Here is a 27,129-nt window from a genome sequence, read left to right on the forward strand (position 1 = left end):
AAATAATAAAATATAGGAGAAAATACTAAGAAAGCAGTGACTGCAGAAGTTAACTGAGGGACAGGATGAGCAGGAACTCAGCACATCAGCCTCCTGACACTTCTGGCCCCTACCTCAGCAGTGTTAGATGCATCCAGCATGGGCAGCCCACCATTAACTCTCTGCTTGCACCTGCCCTCCAGGTTCCTGGCTCACGTCAGCTCCTACACAGAGACACCGGTGGTGGCCTGCATCGTGTCAGGGTTCCTGGCAGCTCTCCTCTCGCTGCTGGTCAGCCTGAGAGACCTGATAGAGATGATGTCCATCGGCACGCTCCTTGCCTACACTCTGGTCTCTGTGTGTGTCCTGCTCCTTCGATACCAGCCCGAGAGTGACATTGATGGTTTTGTCAAGTTCCTGTCCCAGGAGCACACCAAGAAGAAGGAGGGTGTTCTGGCTGACTGCGAGAAGGAAGCATGTTCTCCTGTGAGTGAAGGGGAAGAGTTTTCCGGCCCAGCCACCAACACGTGTGGGGCCAAGAACCTGCCATCCTTGGGAGACAATGAGATGCTCATAGGGAAATCAGACAAGTCAACCTACAACGTCAACCACCCCAACTACGGCACTGTGGACATGACCACAGGCATAGAAGCAGATGAATCGGAAAACATTTATCTGATCAAGTTGAAGAAGCTGATAGGGCCCCGTTACTACACCATGAGAATTCAGCTGGGCCTTCCAGGCAAAATGGACCGGCCTACGGCGGCGACAGGGCACACGGTGACCATCTGCGTGCTCCTGCTCTTCATCCTCATGTTCATCTTCTGCTCCTTCATCATCTTTGGTTCTGACTACATCTCAGAGCAGAGCTGGTGGGCCATTCTTCTGGTTGTTCTGATGGTGCTGCTGATCAGCGCCCTGGTGTTTGTGATCCTGCAGCAGCCAGAGAACCCCAAGAAGCTGCCCTACATGGCCCCTTGCCTGCCCTTTGTGCCTGCCTTTGCCATGCTGGTGAACATCTATCTCATGCTAAAGCTCTCCACCATCACATGGATCCGGTTTGCAGTCTGGTGCTTTGTGGGTAAGCAGCCTCCTCTGGAGCCTTGGGAGCTCCCTTTTAGGTCTTGGACGGGTTTATCCAAAAACCACCTCCTAAGCAGACTAGGCAACTCCATCTCTAGCGAAATCTGGCTGGTTCTATAGACCACTGCTTTCTGCGGTAGAGTTGATAAAGCCGGTGTCCTCTCTCTGCCTGTGGTGGTCTTGGCCATTTGTGTGGGAAGAATGATGCTGATCAATCCATCACTTACATGAGGATAAACAGTGCCAAGAAAAGTCCATTAAAGTGAATCCATATTTTAAGAAAGGACAAAAATAGCATAGTAAAAGTGAGGGAGAGATAAGTTGATTGGAGTTCTATCTTAGAAACTAAAATCCATGACGTAAGAATTATTAAAATGCACTCATATTTGATAAAAGTAAAGCAATCATCATGTTCTAATTTTAAGTGAGCAATGTTTTTTATGAATTAGACATGGATTTATTGGCATTATTTTTCTCATAAAATTGAATCATGACACCATTTAACAGCCCTCTCTTCATGTGGACTTTTGTAAAATACTCAAGAGCTTTTCATTTTTTCCCAAGGCCCTTTCTTCATCATTTGTATTTCAATCATTTCCTTGGAAAGTATCCATCCTGCCATCCTCCTTGTTGATTTTCCCTCTCCTGCTGTCAATAACTGGTATCACTCCATTAGTTCTTCATTTGTCCATAGCTTTTTTTTTTTTTTTTTTTTTTTTTTTTTTATCTTTTATTTAATGAATATAAATTTCCAAAGTACGACTCATGGGTTACAATGGCTTCCCCCCCCATACCGTCCCTCCCACCAACAACCCTCCCCTTTCCCACTCCCTCTCCCCTTCCATTCACATCAAGATTCATTTTCGATTATCTTAATATACAGAAGATCAGCTTAGTATACCTTAAGTAAGTATTTCAACAGTTTGCTCCCACACAGAAACATAAAGTGAAAAATAATAGATGATTTTTTTAAAATGATGATGAAATCAGATCAGACCTATTGTCATGTTTAATCCCAGTGAGAGTCAAGTTGGGAATTGAAAATTTCTTTCTTTTTTTTTTTTTTTTTTTTTTTTTTTTACAGAAGATCAGTTTAGTGTACATTAAGTAAAGATTTCAGTCGTTTGCACCCCCATAGAAACACAAAGTGAAATATACTGTTTGAGTACTCGTTATAGCATTAAGCCTCAGTGTACAGCACATTAAGGACAGAGATCCTACATGAGGAGTAAGTGCACAGTGACTCCTGTTGTTGACTTTACCAATTGACACTCCTGTTTATGGCATCAGTAATCTCCCTATGCACCAGTTATGAGTTTCCAAGGCTATGGAAGCCCCTTGAGTTCTCCGACTCTTATCTTGTTTAGACACGGTCATAGTCAAAGTGGAGGTTCTCTCCTCCCTTCAGAGAAAGGCACCTCCCTCTTTGAAGACCTGTTCTTTCCACTGGGATCTCACTCACAGAGATCTTTTTGCCAGAGTGTCTTGGCTTTCCATGCCTGAAATACTCTCATGGGCTTTTCAGCCAGATCCGAGTGCCTTTAGGGCTGATTCTGAGGCCAGAGTGCTATTTAGGACATCCGCCATTCTATGAGTCTGCTGAGTATCTCACTTCCCATGTTGGATCACTCTCCCCTTTATTTATTCTATCGGTTGGTGTTAGCAGATACTAGACTTGTTTATGTGCTCCCTTTGACTCTTAGTCCTTTCATTATGATCAATTGTGAACTGAAATTGATCACTTGGAATAGTGAGATGGCATTGGCACATGCCACCTTGATGGGATTGAATTGGAATCCCCTCATTTGTCCATAGCTTTGAACAGTTCAAGCCAGTGCAAGCTCTTCTCCAAACTCACTTTCTTATTGACTTCAAAAAGTCCTGTACCTTTTCCAAATTTTCTAATTTTACTTTGTGATCAACTTACATTGCATTCATATTATGCTCATTGTCTCTGACAATCACTGATGTTTACAAGATAGCTGGAGACTGAGGCTAGTGACAGCTTACAAAGAATATTTGAGTGAAGACTGATTTTAAAGTTTCTTAGTCACTGCTTTTGTGTCCCCCAGCTTACTAACCACCAGAGTCCCTGTTACCAAAAGCATAGCTAAGAAGTTTTCTGAGAAGCTTTGATGAATAGGAAAGTAACAGAACAAGCAACCCCTGCTTCAAGGAGGGCAAGATAGCCATCCCCGAGCCAACAGCCTGGGGAGCCACAGGCACTCTGATGAGTGGCCCATCCACTCCTTGAGGTCAGAGATGTGGGTGTTCAAGGTGTGTCCTCTGTGGTTGTGCCAGAGTCCACATGGTGCGTGCTCAGTAAACATTCCTTAAACTACTATAAAGTACAGTTGAAGGAGAAGCAACACACATCAGAAAGGTAGAATGGGAACTGGGCCTACCAGGTAAGATTCAGATGAAGAAAAGGGGAAAACAGCCATGGAAGGAAGTATATTTTCCAGCAGATTCTTTGCCTCTGGGGGACAGTCTATGTGTTCCAGTAAGAGTGCCACCCAATTTTTCACTCTTCTAATCTCCATCCCTTGTTAGAGTTTATGGGGATTTCTTGAGAGTGCACCACTGACTCATCAAGATTCATGCATAATCTCTCATCATGTCTGTTTAAACTTTTCCTACTGGAACATGCAGCTAACCAATGCAAAGATTCCACTCTGGGTAGAAGTGATTGAAGTGGATAGAACTGTTTTAGTCATGTATTTGTCAGGTGAATGAAGGCTTAGACAGAAGCACGTGTGGACTTTTCCGTTCATTCATAGACTATGAAAGCTTGAAGGGAATTGCATTATCTCATACAATGCTACCCATTCCATTGCTCATATTTCAGCTGATTTCAGAGAGTATATGGATGAACTTTCAAAAATATTTTATAGTTATTTTACCTTTTCATGCATATTAGAAAAACCTATCCATACACATGAATCTGGTGACTTCATAAATGCTATTGCTTCAGAAGACACTGCAGTTAATTTTTTATTTTAAAAGTTAGTCACAGTAAAGAAAAAGCATTAGTTCTAGTGCAAGTGCTATGTGACTTATGGCAACAGATAACGCTTCTCTCGCACTTGTCCCACATCAGCCATTATTCTGACCTATTTACTTGTGTGATTCTCAAAACCATCCCCATTTTGCAGAAGAGGAAACTGAGGCATTTGGCTGAGCTCACATAGCTAGTACATGGCAGAGCCGAGATCACAGCACAGGGAATGTGGGGCCAAAGGCCCCCGTCATAGCCACTATGCTAAGCATGTGGTGGGGAAACACTAACAGTTCACCTACTCCCTACTCCTCCTCTCAGCTTTACAGAGTAGTCCAAGCCTCAAAGAAGTTAAATTATGTGCTCAAGGTCAACAGCAAGTTACTCAGAGAGCTACTGCTGGGTTTCAGTCTACCCCAGGCTCAGATCTGGCACTCCTACCACTCTACCATTGTCTTCTTTGATCAGAACACTTGGTGGGGATTAACACAGAAGGTCAGAACTGGCTTCCTGGGCACAGGACCGGAACTCAAGGTCCCACATTTGGCTTAGTGCTCTTGAGCTCTTAAGATATTCCAAATTAGAGAATGCACATTTTCATTTTACCACGTAAACCCTATGGGTTCTGGAGAGCCAGAGGCATTTTGCACAAAATGGGAAGGTGGCAGGGCCCTTGCCTTTGGAATCCAGCAGCGCCACAGTGAAATCACAGTTTGTCACCTCCTTGTCTGTGACTCTGGGAAATTCAGTCATCTTCTTTCAGCCTCAGTTGACTTATCTGTAAAAATGCAAGTAATTCTGTCAGTGTTGAACTGATTGATTTAATAAGCAATCAATTGAGGAAAAGCAATAAGAATGGGGAAAGCAATAATATTGATTTCCTGCCTTTAAAAAACAAACTACAGTGAGCCATCGTCCTTCAGTGCAGACTGAGTGACTATCATGCCCAAGCACGAGGTGAACCTGTGCTCATCCAGGCTGCCTTTCCAGTTGTCAGGCAGAGAACTCCCTGAGCGAGGGACCACCTCCAAACTCCCTAAAAATCTGCGCCTCGCTTGCTCACTCGGGAGGACGCCTCCCTGCCCAGGGGCCGGGGGCCCAGAGGGCATAGGTGCCTGCAAGTCAGGACGCCCAGGAGATGGCCCTGCACGGTCGGCAAGCTGGGGAGGGGCATCCGCAGCTCACCCCGTGGGTATCAGGACTTCGAGGGCTGCCGTAAGACCACGATTCACCCAGAACGAAGATTCTCAACCCAGGCTCCACCCCCCCACCCTGCCCCCACGGAGACTTTCTGATTCAGCTGGTCTGGTGTGGCCAGGTATTGGGTGTCTTTGAAAGCTCCCACAGGCAATTTTAATGTGCAGCCAGGTTTACATGGATCTAAACCAGTGGTTTGCAGACCACTGCATCAGTACCTCCAGCAAACTAGTTAGAAATCCAATTCTGAACTGCATCCCAGACCACCCAAATCAAAATGTCTGGGGGCAATGTAGGCCTTAACAAGTCTTCCAGGGGATTCTAACACGCGCTCAAGTTTGACAGCCATTGCCCTAGAGAGAAGGAGAAAAGATGATCAAGCAGGACACATAAGAGGATTACAGAAAGTACATTTTCAGGATGGCCCTGCACCCGCACGGGAGACCAGGAGGAGGCACCTGGCTCCTGGCTTCGGATCAGCGCAGCACGCCAGCGGTAGCAGACATTTGGGAGGTGAACCAATGGGAGGAAGACCTTTCTCTCTCTCTCTCTCTCTCTCTCTCACTGTCTAACTCTGCCTGTCAAAAAAAAAAAAAAAAAAAAAAAAACCACTTCATTTTCAAAAAAAATGCATATGTAAAATATGCCTCGCCACAAACCCAAATTGGCAAATAACATTTTTCATGGTCCTATAGAATAAATACCCCACCTCTATCAGATGTTTCTTCTTCCTCTCTCTGTGAATAGCTTACCTTTTCCTGGGAGAACAGTAAAGATGTTTGTAAATGAAGCTTCTTGGGGAACCCTGTCAACTCTGTAAAAGATTTACATGGTTAGGCTGATCTTCCTAGGTACATCCCTACCCAACCTTCCCTGAAGGACTCTTAATGACTCTTTTGTGACAATGTATTGATCTTCAGAAGAACACAACTCACGGGTGAAACTAGGCCACAGCCCCAGTGAGATCACCCAGCACATGTCTCTTTCCCTTCACAGAAGATAATCACATAAGTAATCCATGGCCATAAATCCGCAAAGGGGAGCAGCCTTGGTTTTCCTTTTCTCCTGTGTGATGCAGGTTGTTTTTAAAGATTTTATTTTTTTTATTTGAGAAGTAGAGTTACGGGGCGGGGGGGACAGAGAGAAAGGTCTTCCGTCTGCTGGTTCACTCAAATGGCCGAAATGGCTGGAGCTGGGCCAATCCAAAGCCAGGAGCCACGAGCTCCTTCCAGGTCTCCCACATGGAGGGGATGCAGGGGCTCACTGCTTCCACTGTTTTTCCGAGCAGGGAGCTGGATCAGAAGAAGAGCAGCTGGGACCCAAACCAGTGCCCATATGGGATGCCGGTGCCACAGGCGGAGGCTTAGCCTACTAAGCCAGAGCGCTGGCCCCGTGGCTGGTGCAGTTTTGCAAGGGAACATCTCAAGGGTTGGGGAGAGTCTCCAGAAACATGAACCCAGCAGGGACTCAGAGAAAACACCATGCATCTTTCAGGCCTACTGTTCCCTGGGTGCCCTTTTTCCTTCATTACAAATGAATCACCTGGTCGACTACCTCACTGCCACCTAACTCTAGGGCTGCCCAGCTTTCATTTGGAATTTTTTCAGCCTCTCTGAGGAAAATTAGTTGTCTATAGATTCAGAGAACAGACAGGACTTGCTGTGGGCAATGGACCTTGTGAATCCTACACTAATTACAAATATTCCAGAGAGAAGACATGCCCTGTGGACTTGACCTGAGCATCACCTGAAATCCTATCAGCAATTAATCCAAAGTAGGGGAGAGGAGGGAGGGAAAGGGGTCCTGGAGTGGGAGATGAGAGGGCACCAAACTAACCAAATTCATGGTGATACACGCCATAAATTAAGTTCGAAATTTTCCTGGGAGGCAGAGGAGAAAATACTTGGCACCTTCCACAGCAAAGTCATGCTCAGAAGATGAGAAAAATCGTGAGGGTCAGACTGAGGGTGGCCCCAGGGCTGGTGGGATTCCGAGAAGCAGGGGTGCAGAGGGAGTCCTGTGACAGCCGAGGCTGCCTGCTGGCACAGCAGATACCTGGACAGCAAGGGGCAGGCCAGGGGCAGGGCTCTGCACCCAGCAGCAGCTGAAACAGTGGCTCTCCTCTGTGTCACAAGAATGAAGGGAAAGGGGACCATGGCACAGGTGGAAGGCCTGGACTGGACTGGTGTGTGCACCTGGAACAGGCTGCCAGCCACCACAGACAGGGTGCTGGGCATCTTCCCCTCAATGTCACATCTGTGGGATCTGTCCACATGGCTGCCTGTGGTTCTAGTTTATTCATTCTGGTCACTGTCTAGCCCTCCACCACATTCCTGCACCACAGTATAATTGTCCATTCCACGCTGGGTTGAGATTGCTGTGAACAGAGCTGCTGTGAATATTCTTCTCCATGATTTTGATGGACACCTGGACACGTTTCTCTTGGGTTTCTGTTGAGTTAGAAGTGCAACTTCTGGCTCATATTGTTTTTTCATATTGTTCGACACAACTGCAGTACCTCTCACAGCAGCTATACACCTTACAGAAGATAGGGGTCCTCGGTGTCACTTGCAGATGGGAACCTGAGGCATAAAGTAACATGGCTTCACGTTAGATCAGGGCCAAGGAGAGAACTTCCGCTTCATCCGACACCGTCCTTCCTGGCCACACCATACAAGAGCAGCTTCCTCTTTATTGCAATCTACAGAACCTTGGTGGAGTTTCAAAAAATAAGAAGCATGAGTGGCGGTGGGCGGGGAGGACACCTTCTCTCTACCACCCAGGCTTCATTTCTGCACTGGCAAATATCCACTTTGGAAAGCTGATCTCAGAGCATCAAAATAAAAACCCCTTTGGGCATAACAAAGGGCCTCAGTCCTCTGCCATGGGCAGGGCTTCCTGCGGGACCTTGCGCCCCAGGAAGCAGCAGTGCCACCCCACCTGAGGCTGGGGGTGTGGGAGGAGAGCTGCATCCCCAGCACAGGGAGCTCCAGGGGGTTCCAGAGACCAGGGATCTAGTCTTCAGCCCACTTTGTGCCCTCAGAGTCGGAAACCTGCTGTTACTGTTCACATCACCCAGTCCCTTTTCAGAGTTGGGTTTTTGTTCTAAGTTCTCTCCGTGAGACCAAGACTCACAACTTGCCTCTCCCATCCCTCTCACTTATAGTTTAAGTCATTTTCTTGACAGGATGGATCAACACAGGCAGGTGAGCAGGTGCCTTGGCACTGATGATGGGGGCACCAGCACCTGGAGGCAGACTGGGCATTCCCAAGCCCCGACAGCCATCCTCAGTGTAGAACCGAGAATTGAAGGGCTCCAGTGCTAAATCTATGCTTGATTTATTGTACAGTCCTAACTTCTCTAAGATGATAGGTGTTAAAGTATTTTTTTTCTAAAAGCCTTTATGATTGCAAAGTGTTTTACTACATAAAGAAAGCCAATTCAATGGCTAAGGGCATGAGTCTTCTTGTCTAGCCTAACCTCTCACATTTTCCACCAGGGAGCTTCTATCTGGAAAAGAAGCCGAAACTTCCCTTCATTGTGAACCGAGTTTCACAGGACTCACGGCAGTACCAGGGCTGGCATTCGGCACAAGTGTCCTGATACAGCCCCATCTTGTTAAAATACTGATGCACTCCTGTGCTAACACCCAGCTAGCCCCTGCCCCGTCCACACCAGACACCCAACCATGACCTACCAACTGGGAAATAACTCCAGTCCAGCAGGGCAGACCCCTGGAACCTGCTATAGCACAAACACTGACTTTCTTCTCACCTTTAACATCACACCTGCCTTTAAATAATTTATTATAGACATAACACACATTAACTACAAAGCAATAGGTCAAAATGATTAAAAAAGAAACAGCAGAATTATGTATCCAACTGGAATGAATCATATTATGCATTAATTAGTCATTTTAGTCTTTTTTTTGGAAAACAGATATTTATTGTTTTACAATCTAAAGATCAGAAACACAAAATGGGTGGCATTGGGTTCAACTTATGGTGGCAATAGGACTGTTCTTTTCTGGAGAGGTGAGGAGAAATATCTTTTTTGCCTTCTTCTCAACTTGCAAAGCCCATACTCATTTCTTGGTCTGACTGCCTTCCATTTCCAAAACTATCAATGGCAGGTTCTGACTTTTGTTTCTCCTTCTTCTTCATTTAAGGATCCTCATTATTGCATTAGGTCTACCCAGATAATCAAGTAAAATCTCTTTATTTCAGATGACTAGCAACCTTTGTTCCTATGTGTAAGCTTCATTCTTCCTGGCTATGTGGCACATAGAATAAATGGACGTGGATCTGGTATGGACATTTGGGGAGACCATTATTCTATTTCATTCAGCTTCTCTGGCATTGAACCTGGGAGCTACCATTACATCAAAGTGATTTTTCATGTGATTATCAGTCTCATTTATTTAATGATATTTCACTCACTTAATACTGAATTACCATCGTGTCCATCCCAAAGCTGTCCCTCCTAAACCTCCACAGAGAATAAAAAATTTATAGCTCTACCTTGCCATTTTATCTGATAGGACAGGCGATCACAGATCTATAGGTCAAACTTTGAATCCCCTTAGTTGGAGTTACTAACTCGGAACTAGACTGACCAGACATCCTGATTTGCCGGTCAGTGAGAGCTTACCCAGAACCCAGATCTTCAGTGCTAAAGCTGAGATAATCTTGAGGAAATCCAGGAATCAAACTTCTCTTCTGCCTTCCTGCCCATCCCCTCACAGCTCCTATGAGCTCCTGATAATTAGAAACAATGTTATTGTGGGAGACAGAGTCAGGTAAGAAATTAAATGCTATGTCTCTATTGCTTAAATAGCCATGGTCCATTAGTACATCACCTTTTTGGTTCCTAAATTGGCTCAATAGTAGAAAAAAATGTTTGCACAGATTCTCACCAAGTTTTCTTGCAGTTCTTCTATGCTGTATTGTGACTATGTACTGAGATGGATCACACGAGTGTTCAGCTCAGGGCTATTGTTCTAACCAGGTTGCTGACTAACCAAGTCATTTTATTCTTGAGGCTTTGTTCCAAATGACATCTGGCTTATGCCAAAATCAAATCCACCACAAAAGACAAAACTTTGGCATCTACCTGGCTTATAAAAGAATATAATGCCAGTCCCAGGGACAATATTAAATAACAATGCCCCAAACTATTTCAAGTAGTGATAGTATCATTGGACTAAGCATGGATCCTCATAAGGTGGAGTGTTTTTCTCCACATGTGTAAAATTCAAGGAAATTTTAGTGTGGTCAGATATCAGGTGATATATAAGAAATTATTCATGTTTATCTGTGATAATGACATTGAGTGCTGCTTTTAAAGGAGTCTACTGTAGAGGTGCCCATGGAGATATTTACAGATGAAACCTGCAATAGAAGAGATTTGCTTCCAAAAAAAATGGAAAGGGCAGGGGGCAGGGGAGTGCAGAGGAAGCTGGGATGAGTCCCTGGGATCCACTTTAGGATTCACTCATTTTTGTTTACCTTTGACATTCTGCAGAATAAAGAGGTCAGAAGCGTTGTTCGCAGTGGATCTAAACCACCCCTGATGTAGATGGGAGAAATAGAGAAGCACCCTGGCTCAGGGCAGGGAGAGACCCAAAAGGAGTCACACAGTCCAGCCGCTTCTTGCTGTGGACAATCCCCGGTTTTCTCTGTGCCGCTGCCTTCCTGTCTATGAAGTGCAACAGCCTCCCCATCACACACACACACACACACACACACACCCCGCGGGGGTACTTCAAAAAGTCCGTGGAAAAATGGAATTAAAAAAATAAGTGTATTTTGTGCAGGTGTCATGGCTCACTTGGTTAATCCTCCGCCTGCGCACCAGCATCCCTTATGCACCCCGGGTTCTAGTCCCAGTCCAGCTCTCTGTTGTGGCCGGGAAGGCAGTGGAGGATGGCCCAGGTGCTTGGGCCCTGCACCCACACGGGAGACCAGGAGGAAGCACCTGGCTCCTGGCTTCGGATGAGCGCAGCGCACTGGCCGTAGCGGCCACTTGAGGGGTGAACCAACGGAAGGAAGACCTTTCTGTGTCTCTCTCTCTCACTGTCTATAACTCTGTCAAATAAAAAAAAAAGTGTATTTTGAAACAAAACATTTTGAAATCTATATGTACAAGGAATCTTCAAAATAATTCATAGAAAATGCATAGAATGAAAAAAAAAAAGAAACCTCTAAGGAGTTTATATCATTTTTGCATCAAAAGGAACTTTTTTGATTCTGTTCTTCCACGAACGTTTTGAGGTTCGCACAGACCTTGGCGAACAGGCTAGAAGGAGTCCCAGGAGACAGTGTCGGGACAGCACTCTGAGCTCCTTGGAAGGAAAGTGCATAAAAAAAAAAGACGCTTTTTGCTAGGAGCTCCCTCCCAGGGGTGTCGGGGGAAGTCTGGCCTAGATGGTTCCGGATTCCCAGAATCCCTACCGATTTCTCAGCAACTGCCTCCTGCTGGGCTCCCTCCGCCAACTGCAAAAGGGAGCAGAAACAAAACGCGCCGCTTCTCCGCGGCTGTTTACTCCTCGGACACAAAGCCCTCGTTATGTGGGCAGATGGCGGCGCGCCTCGCTCCTCTTCGCGCTCCCTCCTTCCCTCCCGCCCTCCATTTGTTCCCCTCTGTTTCTTTGTCCCCCTCCGGGTTTCCTTGTCTCCCCTCCCTCTCCCCGCCTCACACGGCGGGTCTAGAACTGACTCAAGGGCCAGCGAGGAGGACGAAGGCAGACAGAAAGCCAGGGCGCAGACGACGCCGCAGCCCGCGCGCGCGCGCTCCCGGCGCTCCCGGCGCTCCCGGCACAGTCGCTCTGCCACTGGGCGCTCCAGATGGACTTTTGACAGAGCGACACGCCTTCAACTGTAGGGGGCCGGCAAACCTCAAAAGACCTTTAAATATTTACATGGCGGGTTTCCAAGGGTGCTTTTCCAAAATAAACATAGTCAATACGCGCACACACACACATTTGTACATGGACGCATGCGTAAGCACACACACACACACACACACACACACACACACACACCCCACACGTTCCTTCTGGCCTAGCCACTCCCAAAAAGCAAATGTGGACCCAACCACTGACTGAATATTGACCGCAGTAAGCATTGTTGATAAACCCCGTAGGCTGGGCGCGGACTAAGGACTGGCTATGCCAGACTTCTCTACCCAGTGACAAGGCTGCTCCCGCCCTTCTCAGACCCACACAAGTCACTTATTCTTTCCCAGCCGCGATTTCTTCTTCCGTAAACTGAAGCTGTTAGAATACATAGATATCTGATCCATTGAGGTGAACTATCTATGATTCTAGGAGCAAACCAGCGTTTTAGAAAATTCCCTCAGGCTGATCTTCCTGACACCCAGACGCCTGGCGAGAGCAGGGGAAGTTCTTTTAGAATCTGTGCATTGTGGCACAGTGGGTTAAGCCACTGCTCTTACCACCAGCATCCCATATTGGAGTGTGGTCTGAGTCACAGCTGCTCTGCGTCTTCTTTGTTTTGTTTTGTTTTGTTTTGTTTTTTTTCAGATGTTATTTATTTGAGAGAGAGAGAGTTACAGACTCCAAATGGCCGCAATGGCCAGCGGTGGGCCCTTTTGAAGCCAGGAGCCAGGAGCTTCTTTCGGGTCTTCCATGTGGGTGCAGAGGCCCAAGCACTTAAGCCATCTTCTACTGCTTTCCCAGGCCATAGCAGGGAGCTGGTTCAGAAAAGGAGCAGCCAGGACTCGAACCAGCGCTCATATGGGATGTGATGCCACAGGCTTAGCCCACTGTGCCATAGCACCAACCCCTGGCTGCTCCACTTCTGACTCGGTTTCCGCTACTGTGCCTGGGAAGGCAGTAGAATACGGCCTCAAGTGCTTGGGTCCCTATGGAGTTCCTGGCTCCCGGTTTCAACCTAGCCTAGACCTGGCTGTTGTGGCCATTTGGCGAGTGAATAAGCAGGTGAAAGATACCGCTCTTTCTGTCTCTCTCTCTCTCTCTCTCTCAGCTCTCACTCTTTCAAATGAATAAATACATTAAAAATAAATTTTAAAAATAAAAGAAGCCTGTGGTCAAGCAATGGGCTGATTAGTGGGAGGGGAGAGAAGTTAGGGATCAGGGGAACAGAAAGAAAAGGAGTTCAGTTTGGTAGGGAAATGACTCTCCTATGAACAGGCTCAGCCAGGGATCAGAAAGGAGTAAGTGGCATGACTGGCACCTGCTTGGATGTTTAGGAGAAAGATCTCAAAAAAGTAAAACTGGGCAAAGGGGAGTGTGGCCTGATGGTCCTGCTTTGTCACCTGAAATTGATTCTCCAGTCCCCAACAGGCACTCTGTAAGAACCAGCACTCGGGCCCTTTTAGAGGAGGCCCTCATGCAGTGCCTTGTTCTACACGAGGATAATAACTCTACCCCCATGGCCACCCCCTGCCTCCAGACAAGAAAGATTAAAGACTTACGCTGGGAAAGATGAGGTCGCTATTGGAGCAGTAATGGCTACATCTGCAAGTGATTACCTCTAGGATTCATTACCAAGTAGGACTCTGCTTACTTTGGCCCCTGGGAAGTTGATTTCACTGGGGGTCTTCAAAGAGGGTAGGGAGAAAGCCATTTGAGTCAAGGGGTGGGAGTAGGGATGGGGGTGAGGGGGATCCAAGCTTAAACAGACACACTTCACATTCGAAAGGAAGCAAGGTCTCTCATGTACCACAGCAGCGGAGCAGGCTTGCCCTGCTGCTTTAAGCAAATGGCTCCACCAATGTCCCCAGGATCAGCAAATACAAGAGCTGGTGCCACTCAGAGGATGGAGGTGGGGGCCCGGAAGGAGGTCGCATAACCGAGTGGAGCCCCGTGGCCTGGCCATGGCCTGGCCTGAGTAAGCGGTAGAGTGGTGTATCAGACACAGTTCCTTATCTCAGGGTTTCTCAGCCTTGGCTAACCATTGCAATCATTTGTGAAGCTTTAGAAGCCTCTAGGCTTGAGTCCCACCACAGACTAATTAAATCAGAATCTCCAGGGGTGGAGCCTGGGTACAGAGTGGTCCAAAGACTCCCCATGTTGGGGTGGGTGTTCAGCCCAGTGGTTAAGACACGTGCATCCCACATCAGAGTATGTGAGTTCAGTTCACAGCTTGTCTCCTCTTTCCAGTCTGTCTGGGAGGCAGTTCAAGCCCTTGGGTCCCTGCCACCCATGTGGGTCCCCCAGATTGAGTTCCCAGCTGCCAGCTGCCAGAGCTGCCAGCTGCCAGCTTCCAGCCCAGGCCATTGTGGATAGCTGGGGAGCAAACCAGCAGATGAACACTCTCTCATGTCAGGTGACTCCCAAGTGCAGCCAAGTTCAGAGCTGCCACCTATTTCCATCTTCAAGAAACCCCATGTGGCGGCATTGCTCTCACTCTCCTGGTTTTACGGCAGAGAAAACTGCGGTACGGGGAGACTAACAGGACGGGGGTTACACCTGCTGGTAATGGAGGCAGGATTTGGACCACAGCCCATACTCCTACTCATCATGCCCCCGGCCTTCAAGGCCACAGTCAGCTTTCCAGGTCCCGAACTTTTGTGGACTTTTCAAGGTAGAAAATTGGAGCTCTCAAACTATTTGCATGTATTACTCAAAATATCCCAAGGGGGCAGATGCTTGGCCTAGTGGCGAAGCCACCAACTGGGACACCCAGATTCTGTGGGCACCTGTTGTTTCTGGCTCGGCTCTCAGTTCTAGATTCCTACTGGTGTACCCCCTGGGAGGCAGCAGGTGACAGCTTGAACGGCTGAGTCTGTACCGCCCACGCTGGGGACCCGGATGGAGTCCTTGGCTCCATGCTTCAGTGCTTCAGCCCCTGCAGGCATTTTAAGAGAGAAGCCAATAGATGGTATCTCTCTCTCTCTCTCTCTCTCTCTCTCTCTCTCAATTTAGAAGACAAGTCATAGAAATGAAACACTAGCCCATATTAATGCTACATATTCCTGTTGATTGGGGAGGCAAATTTCTTTCCCTTGGTAAGGACATCAACACAGATTGCAGTGTACTTTCCATGCTCATCAGGAGTTCTCATTCACTCATTCAACAAACATTCAGAGCCAGCTTTGTGCAGGCTCCGGCCACCCTGTGCAGATGCTCTAAGGGCCGCAGCAGCACCCACACTGGACACCCGTGCACTGAGAGCCACGGAAGACTACAGGCAGCTCCGAGTGGCAATCACATAGCATGCCTTTGGTGAGTGAAGAATGGCAGTGCAAATCATAGGGTAATATAACACCTGTTGCTACATGGTGAAACGAGATGGAGTCTCTCGTTGGAGGCAGGGGCAAATACAATGTTATGGGAAGTTGGGGAATATATTGTCACTGACCCGTATATATTTAACTCAGAGTGAGAAATGCACATTCCTGGCTGGCAGCCCTGCATGTAATGCACTGAGTGTCAGCAGGGGACATGGGCATAGAGGTGACCTACAGAGCCCGTGCTAAAGAGGCAGCTGGGTCTCACTTCCAGACAAACGTTGCCACGCACGGGCGTGCTGCAGTGCTGTCAGCTGTAAATACGGGTTACTTCAGGTAAGGTCTCCCAGCTTTTAAGTGGCGTCTTGTTATTGTCTTTTCCAAGAACAGCTCCTCTGGCTTCGGTTTCCCCAGGGAGGGTAATCTCCCCACTGGTCCCGTGGACCCCAAAGTGGCTGCTTATTCACCTGTGCCCTTCCTCCTCCTCCCTCCTCCACTCTCCCCTCCTCCACCCCGCCGCAGGTATGCTCATTTATTTCGGCTACGGCATTTGGAACAGCACCCTGGAAATCAGCGCCCGGGAAGAGGCCCTGCACCAAAGCACGTACCAGCGCTACGACGTGGATGACCCCTTCTCCGTGGAGGAGGGTTTCTCCTACGCCACGGAGGGCGAGAGCCAGGAGGACTGGGGCGGGCCGGCCGAGGACAAAGGCTTCTATTACCAACAGATGTCAGATGCAAAGGCCAACAGCCGGACGAGTAGCAAAGCGAAGAGCAAAAGCAAACACAAACAGAACTCAGAGGCCCTGATTGCAAATGATGAGTTAGATTACTCTCCAGAGTGAGTGTGAACCCGCAAGAGGGCAGAAACAGTGGAGGTTGGTTTGCAGTAACTTAACCTGTGGGCTCCAAGGTGAAAACATTTTTGGCTCTCATTTCACAAACCCAGCCTTCCCCAAAGTCAGTCCCCAGTCATAGCCTGTTGTTTGCTGCATTAGCTCTTCTGGATTGTTCTGTTGCAGAATTTCACCCGGGTCCCCTAGCTGGTCCCCTGGTTTAAAAAAAAAAAAAAAAACTAAACCAGAGGCAACATGAAAATCCCACTTTAGGTGCAACCATCAGAGCTGACACTGGCAAACGCTTTGCTGGTTGGATCTTTGTGGTTCTTGTTGAGACCCTAAGCAAGGAGTACACTTCTTGGGCCCCACTGAGGCAGCAGTGCCAAACAGGTGGGTGTGGCTCAGGTGGGAAGTCAGCCAGCCGAGACCACCGGCCAAGGCTCCCCTCTGCGCATGTCAGGCTGAGCGCTGCTCCCCCAGGTCAGGGTGGGCAGGTGGGCGTTGGCAATTCCTCAGTGTCCTGATAACTCAGCCCCGAAAATGTCGTGCAGAAGACACACGCTTCTTTTTATTCACCAGAGCTCTCACAGCTTCCAAACTATAATTTCAAACTCCAGCAGAGGGCTGGGACCTCTCAGGCCACTTGCCCATAAGGTCTCGCCTATCGCTCATGCTGGCCCAGTACCGCACGGTAAGGAGCGGCATCAAAGCTGACTGCAGTGCCCAGAAAACAGCTAACTAGCCCTCTCTGGCAGTGTAGCACAGAAGGGCATGGGCGAGAATGAACTCCCTACCACGCCTTCTCTTATGCCAGAGTCCACTGATTTGATGAAAGAGGTCAGCGGCGGGAGCATGATTTCACGGCGCTGATATGCCTGGAAGCAGTGGGCTGTTTTGTTCTCTATGCAGATAAAAATCTTTACCAGGAAGGGTGACCCAGCCACAGAGATCACATTGCAAATTCTAGTTCAAATTTCTAAAATTATAAAGGGGGTAGTTTTTGGAGATTTGCAACCACCTGATTGATGGGTGCTACTCTGAAAACAAAAACACGCTCAAGCGCAGCTGCTAGGTCATGGTATTCCGTGAGCTCCCATTTCACTTCGGCACCTTCCTCCTCTGGGGTCGCTCACTTCTAGAGGTTTTTTTTTTTTTTTTTTTTTTTTTTTTTTCCCTGTGTTTTCCCAAAGCAGTTCCACTGAAGCTGGAAGAAATACCCGTCTAGCAAGGTCTAGATTTGGGCTATAAGTGGGATCTTAAAAGGATTTTCTTAGAAACAGCACGGATGCGAGAATTTGCGACAAAGAAAAGCACAGGGGTTACCTTCCCCAGGCAGGGAAGGGGTTCCCGTGGCTGCGCTGGAACATGGCTGCATGTATGTGAAGGTACAGCTGGGCTAAGCTGAACTCTCTGTGGGAATTTCCTGAAAGGGCAACAAAATAGCGCATTCCTTGCCCTCCCTCGTCTCTGTTTATTTCCATTTATGCCAGAAGTTTTCCAGAACACACCAACATTTACATCTATTCTTTCTTAAAGGTTAGGCTCACACCATCTTGGCAGGCTTTGGATTCTGCAGAGGAGGCAAGGTCCCATGTTCTTCCATTCAGCCAACACTGACTGCGAGAATACCAAGGGCTAGGTGTTGGGAAAGGAAGAGGTGTAGGCTCTGCTCTTGGGGCTCACGGTCCGGGGGTGCAGCACTGGAGACCAACAAATGCAGACAGAGCAACCAAAGCGGACACGTCCGCATGACCGATGCCCTGGGCTTCAGCACACATACAGAGATTCCCTACAGCTAGCCTTTTTCTTAATGTGCTTTTAAATAAATTGCATATCACATCCACAACCAGTGCATACCATTGAATTCACATAACTGCCCCTTTCCTACATCTTTTTTTAGTCCTCTATATTTCTTTAAAACTGTGGTTTTCTGAGGTCATTTTGTCATGTTAATGTAGTGGCTTGACAATGCTGCGTGTTATCTAAGCTAAAGATACAGTGCCTGGCCTGTGAAATACGTCTTTGGGTGTTCGCATAAGCTAATTGTCAGTCATCTTTTGAAAAGAAAAAGTATTGAACTGCTTTTAGGGTTCCACAAGTCTGCCTACTGTAAATACATTCTGAGCTGAGGAGATGGGGTGGAATTGCTTTTGTTAGATAAACTCAAGGGAAATACAAATGCAAAATCTGACCAGGAGTGAAAGCGCCCCTTTCACTCGTGAGTTTGGAGTTAAAGTAACAAGAGTCTTGGGACAGATGTGTGTGATTTTTGTCATCCGAGAGAGAGAACACGTGCTTTGGTCAACACCAGCGGTATTGACTTAGTGCACACCCAGCAAACCACTCTCATTTCTGGAGCCCTGTGTCCTAAGCAGTACCTTTGGGTCATTTGAAGTTCTATTCAATTTGTCTAAAGGTGATAGACCATCTCTCTAGTAACCCTGATTCAAAAAGCAATTAATATGAGAGGAAAAGTTTTTTTAGGGAACATAAACATGTTTTTCTCAGGTTTCCCAGCTTCCGTGAAATGGGCCCAAATTTTGCACTGCAGTTTTCATATATAAATCACTAGAATGACTATATTAGTGTTTTCCTGACCAGTTTCTTTTTTTAAAATATTTTTATTTTATTTATTTGAAAGAAAGAGATACGGAAAGAGGTAGACAGAGATACAGAAAGGGCCAGAGAGACAGAGAGGTCTTCCATCCGCTGGTCACTCCCCAGATGACCACAATGGCCAGAGCTAAGACGATCTGAAGCCAGGAGCCAGGAGCTTCTTCCGGGTCTCCACGTGGATGCAGAAGCCCAAGGACTTGGGCCACCTTTTACTGCTTTCCTAGGCCACAGCCGAGAGCTGGATCAGAAATGGATTAGCCGGGACTTAAACCAGCATCCGTATGGAATGCTGGCGCTGCAGGCCAGGGCTTTAACCCACTGTGCCACAGCACTAGCCCCCTGACCAGTTACTTAATACCATGTTTGTGGGGCTACTTTAAAAGGAAGATCACTTTATAGATTATTATCATGGTAACTCAGCCCCCCTGAATGGAGTCCAAGGAAGATCTACATTTTATAGAATTCTTCTCCAAAGCAAGAGCTCTTTGAGTGAGGTTTCCTTGTGTGGATTTGTGGTTTGGAGCCAGTTACTTGACTTTTTCCATTTTATCCTATTTACTTGGCGGATTCTGCTTTACTTCAAAAGAATTAGAGGTGGCTATTAAAATATAGATGATACAAAGCAAAAAGTAAGTGAAGACTCAAGGCAAGTGAAAATACAAAGAATAAGACAAAGCTAGAAATATGTTTAGTGCTCAAATGCAGAACTCTGATATACATTACTGAATTTACCAGTGAGGGGACACCTTGAAAAATAACAGAATTGGTGATAAAAACAGGAAGTGCTCTCGCCTGGGAAAAACAAGTCTTTCCCCATGAGAGCAGAGAACTGAAATACATAGGTCACTGAACTCCCCAGATGAGATTCAAGCCTAGATTTTACGAGTGACATGTGCATGACATATCGCTCTTGAGTGGTTATTCAATAAATATCTGATGATTGGATGGAGAATAAGTGGGAAGACAATGAAATATGTGTGGCTTCCATATTATGTGCAGTGGCCTATATTGATACAATAATAAGCAAGAGAGAAATCCAGCTGGTAAGAAATAGGGGGAACAGGATGTGTACATAAAGATCAACAGTAAGAGTGACAGGTGAGATGAGGGAGTCGCAGTGCGTTGTGGGAGTTCAGTTATGGACGAGACCTCCTTCCACTGGAGAGATCATGAAGAATGCAGCACTTGTGCTGTGGCTTGTGGAACGGGCTGGGGTTCTCTAGGGAGGAATGGGAGAAAGAGCGGCAAAGCAGAGGGTCAGCATGAGTAATGGGTACACTGGGGCTGACAGCCATCTCCTGACTGGTGATTTGCATCGTCCCTCCCTCAAGGGAACACAAGCAGCCAATCGGACCAGACCTTACGATTTAGGTGTGATTTGTACATGGAATGATGAGAAATACAGGAAAGGCAGCTTGGGGCTCACGCACAGTCTTAAATGTCAGACCGAGCTGGCTGGCCCTCCCTGGGTGGGGCATGGCTGGGAAGCGGTTGCAGTATGAATGAGGGCAAGTCGGACTTTAAGAAAGTGGAGGCAGTGGCTTTGTATGTGCATTCAAGAGCCTAGCAAATCGCACGCACTCCCAGCTGATTTAACAAACTAGAGGGGAAAAATCCACATTTTAAGCAACGTTGTCTTCTTTTGAATCCTGAATCTTAATTCCATAACCAACCTAGGAGAAATAGGTTCATCTACCGTGTGAACAGACATGTAGAGTTATTCACAGCCTCTTTAAAATTTCCAACAATAAATTTCAGCAAACAAACCTAACCACTTTTCTGTGTACCTAATTTAAACAGTAAAACCTCAGCTCCAGGTTTGACTCTGCTGGAAGGCAAGTCCACTTTGAACTAGCGGAGAGAGCTAATTGGTAGGATTCAGTGAATAATCCCTTTGAAATTCTTAGTAACAAACTAATTCTTGGTAACTATCTACACAGTGGTGATAATGAGCTATCTAAATAAACAGTGAGTGAGGAAGTGTTGGGCAAGTTTAACAACTCTCCTCCAGAATCTATGGGTCGATCAGGATATAAGCCCAGTAATTATCGGGAAACAAACACAAACTCCTTTAAAGAAATATCTTTATTCTGCTGAAAAGAGCTGATAAACTTGACAGCCTTTAAGTCCTGCGTGGAGGAAGTCCGCTGTACCAGGGACTACCTCGTCTCTGTCTTATAAACAGAAGCTGCACACGTCTGAGAATTCCCCGAGAAGATTAAGGAGATGGTTTTCCTCCTTCCCGCTAGATTTTAATCAGGGGCCGGGAAGTCAGTGGGAAAGCCACAGCGAGTCAGCCACAGGTGTGTCCACTTTTGAGCCTCAGATGAGAAAGTGTGAAGTCAGAAATCAGGAACCGTGTCCAAAGCCAGAGCCAGGCTCTAATCATGGAACCCCAGTGGCGATGAATGGTCCACTCTCGCTTGGATTTAAGCTTCAGGTTAGTCCAGAGGTGGCCTTCATTTCCTCCTGGGGGAGACGGAGAACAAAAGAAATGCACTCCAAATGTCACCACTCGTGACCTCACCCCTCTTTGCTGCTCTTTGGAACAAGACTTGTGAAGAAACGTGTTCATGCAAACTGACCATTTGTCTACAGAGGCCTTTTGGAGATCCTAGGATAGAGAGGCACCAGCAGGTGACCCGCCCGTGGCTGGCCCTGAAAGAGACAATACTTCAACGAAAGGAACAGCACCCCACGCCCCAGGCTCCCACCCGAGCGCGTCCCTGGGGCATTCTGTATTGTGTTTCGCAGTTGGAATGGTGTGAATAGCAAAAAGCCCTCTGATGCTTTCCTCTTTGCTCCACTTTAGTAACAATGCATCCTTCTGAACCCACTGGGCAGCTGCCTTTGGCCATAGCGATTTCCTCTCAGAAAACAGAACGTCCATCTTTTTAAGACTTACAACCCAAGATAGACTGGCGGGAGTTGTGAGCCCATCAGAAGTGAACGTGTATTCTGCAGCATCTGCTAACATAGTGTTAGACATCACGAAGCAGCACACCACATGCGTGGAATTACAAACCCCACACAGGACTTACACAAAGCCGGCCTTGGGCTTCAGGTCTTCGGCCAGCAGGTAGCTCTGATCTCTTCCTCTTTCAAAACATTTAGTGCACATCTGTTCACATTCAGAAAGGAGGCAGCTTATATTAGAACTAGGAAACAGGGAGAGCCCAGGTTTTTATGTTCTGTCCCTCTGTGCTTTCTTCATTTTTCTCTAGTAAGCTCTCCTGACTTAGACATTGGTGGCATTGGGTCATGTGAATTTCCCTGAAAGTGCAGCCTTTGAACGATTGTGTTTGTTCTGATATCGGGATGAAGAGACTCTTCCAGGCACATCTCCACACTGGTCTCATGTACTTGTCTTAGGGCACAGTCCCAAAGTCGAGAATTTACTCCGGAAATCATGAACCCACGCTTTCCAAAGCAAAGACTCTGTTAATGTTCTGATAGTGCATAAATACCTCAACTGTCTAGGCTGAGAGAAGGGGCCGCAGGGTTCTAAGAGAGCAGCTATTTCCTTCATTCCATGTAGTCACACCCTCTGACACCGGGACTCAGCATCCCAGCTTTTCTCACTGTGGAAAAGAAACATTACCGTGGAAGTCACATCCAAAGTTATACATACGGCTTGTAAATTTTACTAACTTGTTTCGTTTCTGGTCCTTGAGAAGTACAACTTGCATCTTGCAGATGGTAATTTCTGGTGTCGTTCTCTGCTATTTTATTTTTTTGCTATGGAATCGCTGTATTTGTTAAAGTTTATTCGTTTCGTGGTTTTTAATCCCCATTGGTGCACTGTACAATGGGGTGTTGTGTGTCACGAAGAAAGAAAAAATATGCAGATGTGTTATGAAGTGTGTTTTATTTTCAAATGACTGTGATGTTGACAATATATTGATTTATCAAGATACTAAGGGAAAATTCTAAATTTACCAAAATGTGTATATTTTAATAAATGCATAAAGCTTTTATTGTGTGCCTTTAAATTTTAAAATGGGCTTATAAAGAAAATCAGCAACAAAGGTATCTCACTCTAAAATATACATAGTAATGTAAAGCTTTGACCTATAATTCTCTCAAGAAAGACAAGAAAAAGAGAGAAAAAATTTCCCACATTCTGTTAACCTTAACCAGTACCTGAAGTCTGTTACTTGATTTCCAATCTAAAATAGAGATGATTAAGTGACTCTTGCCTTAAGTGTTTCAATTGTCCTTTGTAGAAAAACCAGACAAAGGAGCTCATCTTGAATCTAATTGCATTATTGTGGAAAATCCATTTTCAGAATAAAAATATTTTAAAATATACACAGCTAGTTGACTAATAAAATTTAAAGAAAGTCAGTCCCATGCTACCTTTTGAAATGTATTTGACTTCCACAAGGTGAGTATAAGTGGTTCAATCTCCGCATACCCTTTTCCTGGCCAGGTTCGTGGTTGTCCTGTGAGACCTGCTCACCACACTGCCTCTTTAATCTCCACTCGAGCCACTGCCCCTCCACTCTCAGTACCATCTTACACTGAATACAGAGCATCCCATGCGTTGCCTTCATTCCTTTTAAGGATTAATTGATGGAATGTTGCCTCCTTACAGTCCTAAACCCAGGTACACAGCTTTAACGGTGGCTTCTTATTTTTTGATGGTCCAGGTAATATCTGGAGAAGAGGCAGAGGAAGTATAGGAGGCTGACAGGTGCATGTGAGATGCGAGGGAACTGCTGCATCTCTGTGTCTTTGAACTCATTGATCTCCTTCGCAAAGGTCCACCTGTCTGGGTAGCAGAGGACAAAAAGCCTTAAATGCATGAATTCCAGACCACAACTGTCCTCCAGTTTTGTCTCTTTTAGACAACTGCATCTCTTTGGGATAAGTGCTCAGTATTCTCAGTCTGCCCTCCCTCTTGCTTCTTTCCAAAAACAGAACCAAAAACAGCTCACACAATAATGATCTCAGAAGCTGTGGAACAGATGAGGGTACAGGTGAGACTGAATGTTCTGGACCTTTAATGAGGCTGCTGTGCAATCCCAGGACTGGCACAACTGGAGAGGGACTGGCCCATCCGGCCACATAGGTGTGGCATTGAACTTGTGAAGTTCCTGCAGGTCTTTCCTGGTCCCCTTTAGAACCCACTGCATGTTACCCCAAAACTTAGGAAACCAGAAGCAATACCTGAGCCTTGAGCATCCAGCCATGTCCTTTATTATGAAAACATTGTCACTTCTTGGCTCTGCTCATTGAGACTTGGAGCCATAGGTGTATAGCAGCCCGCTCATGAAAAACACTGCTAAATTTTCATTAATTTCATGAGTCCACTGCTAAACACAATTATCATTAAAATTTAACTTCTGGGGCCAACGCTGTGGCATAGTGGGTGAAGTCACCACCTGCAGTGCCAGTATCCCATATGGGCACCAGTTCTATTCCCAGCTGCTCCACTTCCAATCCAGCTCTCTGCTGTGGCCGGGGAGTGCAGTGGAGGATGGCCCAAGTCCTCGGGCCCTGCACCCCATGGGAGACCCAGAAGAAGCTCCTGGCTCCTGCCTTCAGAATGATGCAGCTCATCATTCTGTTGATGGCCATCTGGGGAGTGAACCAGCAGATGGAAGACCTCTCTCTCTCCCTTTGCCTCTCTGTGGCTCTGCCTTTCAAATACATAAATAAATAAATCTCTTTTTAAAAAAGCAGAAAAAAATTAACTTCTATACACTTCTCATTAATTCTGCTGCAAACAAAGGTAAGAAATTCTCAAAACTAATTGTCTTACTACATTTGACTGTTGTCTCAGCTTTTGAGGTTATTTACTGCTATTACATCTAAATAGGAGAAACACTTATAACAATGAGCTATTGCACATCTTCTCCCAACTTCAGGTGTAATGAGTTCACACTGAAAATTAGCCTTGGTGGGAAATTGGCAAATGCTGCAAAACCAGGAGAGCTGGCTAGAAACGTTTGTTAGCACATCACTGCTCATGCCCTTTCCAATTTATGAACCCACTCAGTGTTTGCAGATTTCTCACTCCTACCACGCCTCTACCCACAAAAGAAAAATCCTGCACAAGTATTTTTCCCTTTCCAGCCACCTATTTCTCTTCCTCTGCCCACCATCTAGCAAGAACAGACCGGGCTAGATTTCCACTCTTCTTTCTCTCTGATTAGGATACTCTTACATGACATTCTCCTTTTTGGGGACAACAACCTCATAAATGGCCAAAGGGTTGCCCATTTTTTACCATGGAAGACATTACAATTAGTAACCAAGAGGCATCACTGGACAATCTGGAACTAGGAATTATCAGAGTTAAATCTAACTGGATCAATATTCCAAAATAAAGCCCCTTTACATGGACCTTAGAATTAAAAGATTATTCAGGTATAAGTGTTGGGGAGGATGTGGAGGAATTGGAACTATTGTAGACTAGTGGGAATGTAAATTACAGCTGCTATGGAAAATGGTATGACAGCTTCTCAAAACATTCCTGATAGTATCACCATATGACCCATAACTTCACTTCTGTGTACACATGCAAAAGAATCAGAAGCAGGGTTTCAGAGAGAGATCTTTCTACTCCCATGTTCATTACAGCATCATTCACAACAGCTAAAACGTGGAAGCAGCCCAAGCGCCTGGCAATACATGAATGGACAAGCAAAATGTGGTCCATACACACATTGGAATACTCAGCCTTAAAATGGGAGGAAATTTTGACATAGACTACAGTGTGCATGAACTATGAGGAAATTAGATTAAGTGAAAATAAGCCAGTTACAAAAAGACAAATGTTGTATGATTCCACTTTGAGTGGAGTGAAGTACTTGGAGTAGCCAAAATGATAAAGACAGATGGTATACTGAGGTTATTTAGAGGATCAGAGCTGCTTTTGAGTCATCGTCTCCTTAGGCCATATCTCAAAACCATTTTCAAATTAAGTACTTGATTAGAAATGGAAGGGATCCCCACATCCTACACACCCCATTGGTGGCTCTTCCACATTTGATTTCCGACTATCAACAGTTAACGGGCTGGCAGACTCTGTTCGGAGCCAATTCCCCCCGCCCTTTGCCTACACACATTTCCTAGAAGGACTAGGATCAGTCCTTCCATTCTCGAGTTGGTCTCCCTCAAATCCAGGGCAGCAAAATGCTCTGCTGCGCGGCTCAGAGAGAAAACCACACACCCCCATTTCTTGGTCCAGACACCAAATCTCCAAGCTTTTCTACCGATCTCTGTAAGCCTACTGCTTCCCCCTTCAGTGCCATTGAGAGTGCTTTCAGGAAGGAATGAGCCTTCTGCAAGTCAATTAACTTGATGAGATAAGTACTGTGGCAGGCTATCCTTCAGAGAAAGGAAATACAAATGATTTGTGACTCTAATTAACTTCAAACACAGCAATAGGAATGCAATTTGGAACAGAATCCAAAGAGGAAATAGTTCATCCAAATTCAGTTCTGGTGGCTGCAAGACTGTGATTGAATTTCCTTCCAAACGCAGACACTCCTCACGGGGTGGGATGGGGAACAGAAAGGGACGTCCTGGGCAATGGGGCTTCCCTGTCCTGGATTTCCAAAGCAGACCCTCTGTGGTTCAGAGATGAAGTTGGTCCAAGGTGTGGGAGCCGATGTTCTTAACATCCTCACCCAGCCTTGTCTGCTGGGGCCCAGAATGTGGAGACCGGGTTAAGCCGAAAGGGCAGGGAAGGAGACGTCCTGCCCAGGACCGCAGCAGACAGTGAGTCTTGTGCATCAGCAGAAGAAAGCCACTCTGCCCTATCTGCTTCCTGGTGCCTGGGATTCCTCCATCAGCTACCGAGGCCAGCGCTCCTAGCTAGGAAGGGGGGCTTCAAATGCCTTCACGGTTAACCCCCTGCAAGAAGGAGCACCTTGTCTTCATCCACCCCCACTGAGATTGCAAGGACTGACATCACAGGTTCCTTCCCAGAAAACCTAATGTCCCAAAATGGAACTCGTTTCAATTAATTACATCATAACTAAAAAAACTCAATACAGATATCTTGCAAAATCCTCAGAGAATTTGTTCTAGCACCTCTGCATATACCAAAATGCACAGATGCTGATGTCCCATTTATCAAATGGCCTAATATATGCCTGGTGTTGTGGTGCGACAGGCTAAATCTTCATCTGTTGTTACAGGTGAAATGGCAGCAGAGAAAAGTTTCCAATGGAAAAAGCAGAAGA

The 27,129-nt window shown here is 46.3% G+C and overlaps 1 protein-coding gene across 1 annotated transcript in view; it reads left to right on the top strand.

Moving 5' to 3' along the window:
• The window catches only part of SLC7A14 (solute carrier family 7 member 14), a 107,373-nt gene extending 84,467 nt beyond the window's left edge, over positions 1–22,906 (top strand). The window contains exons 7-8 of the mRNA XM_002716421.6: positions 183–1,060; positions 15,999–22,906. Of these exons, the coding sequence (XP_002716467.1) occupies positions 183–1,060; positions 15,999–16,321 (1,201 nt within the window). The 3' untranslated portion in view covers positions 16,322–22,906. The remainder of the gene's footprint in view (positions 1–182; positions 1,061–15,998) is intronic.
• Positions 22,907–27,129: the final 4,223 nt, after the last annotated feature.

The sequence above is a fragment of the Oryctolagus cuniculus genome, chromosome 4, assembly GCF_051225735.1.
Source record: "Oryctolagus cuniculus isolate XC-2025 breed Fujian yellow rabbit chromosome 4, ASM5122573v1, whole genome shotgun sequence".
NCBI lineage: Eukaryota > Metazoa > Chordata > Mammalia > Lagomorpha > Leporidae > Oryctolagus > Oryctolagus cuniculus.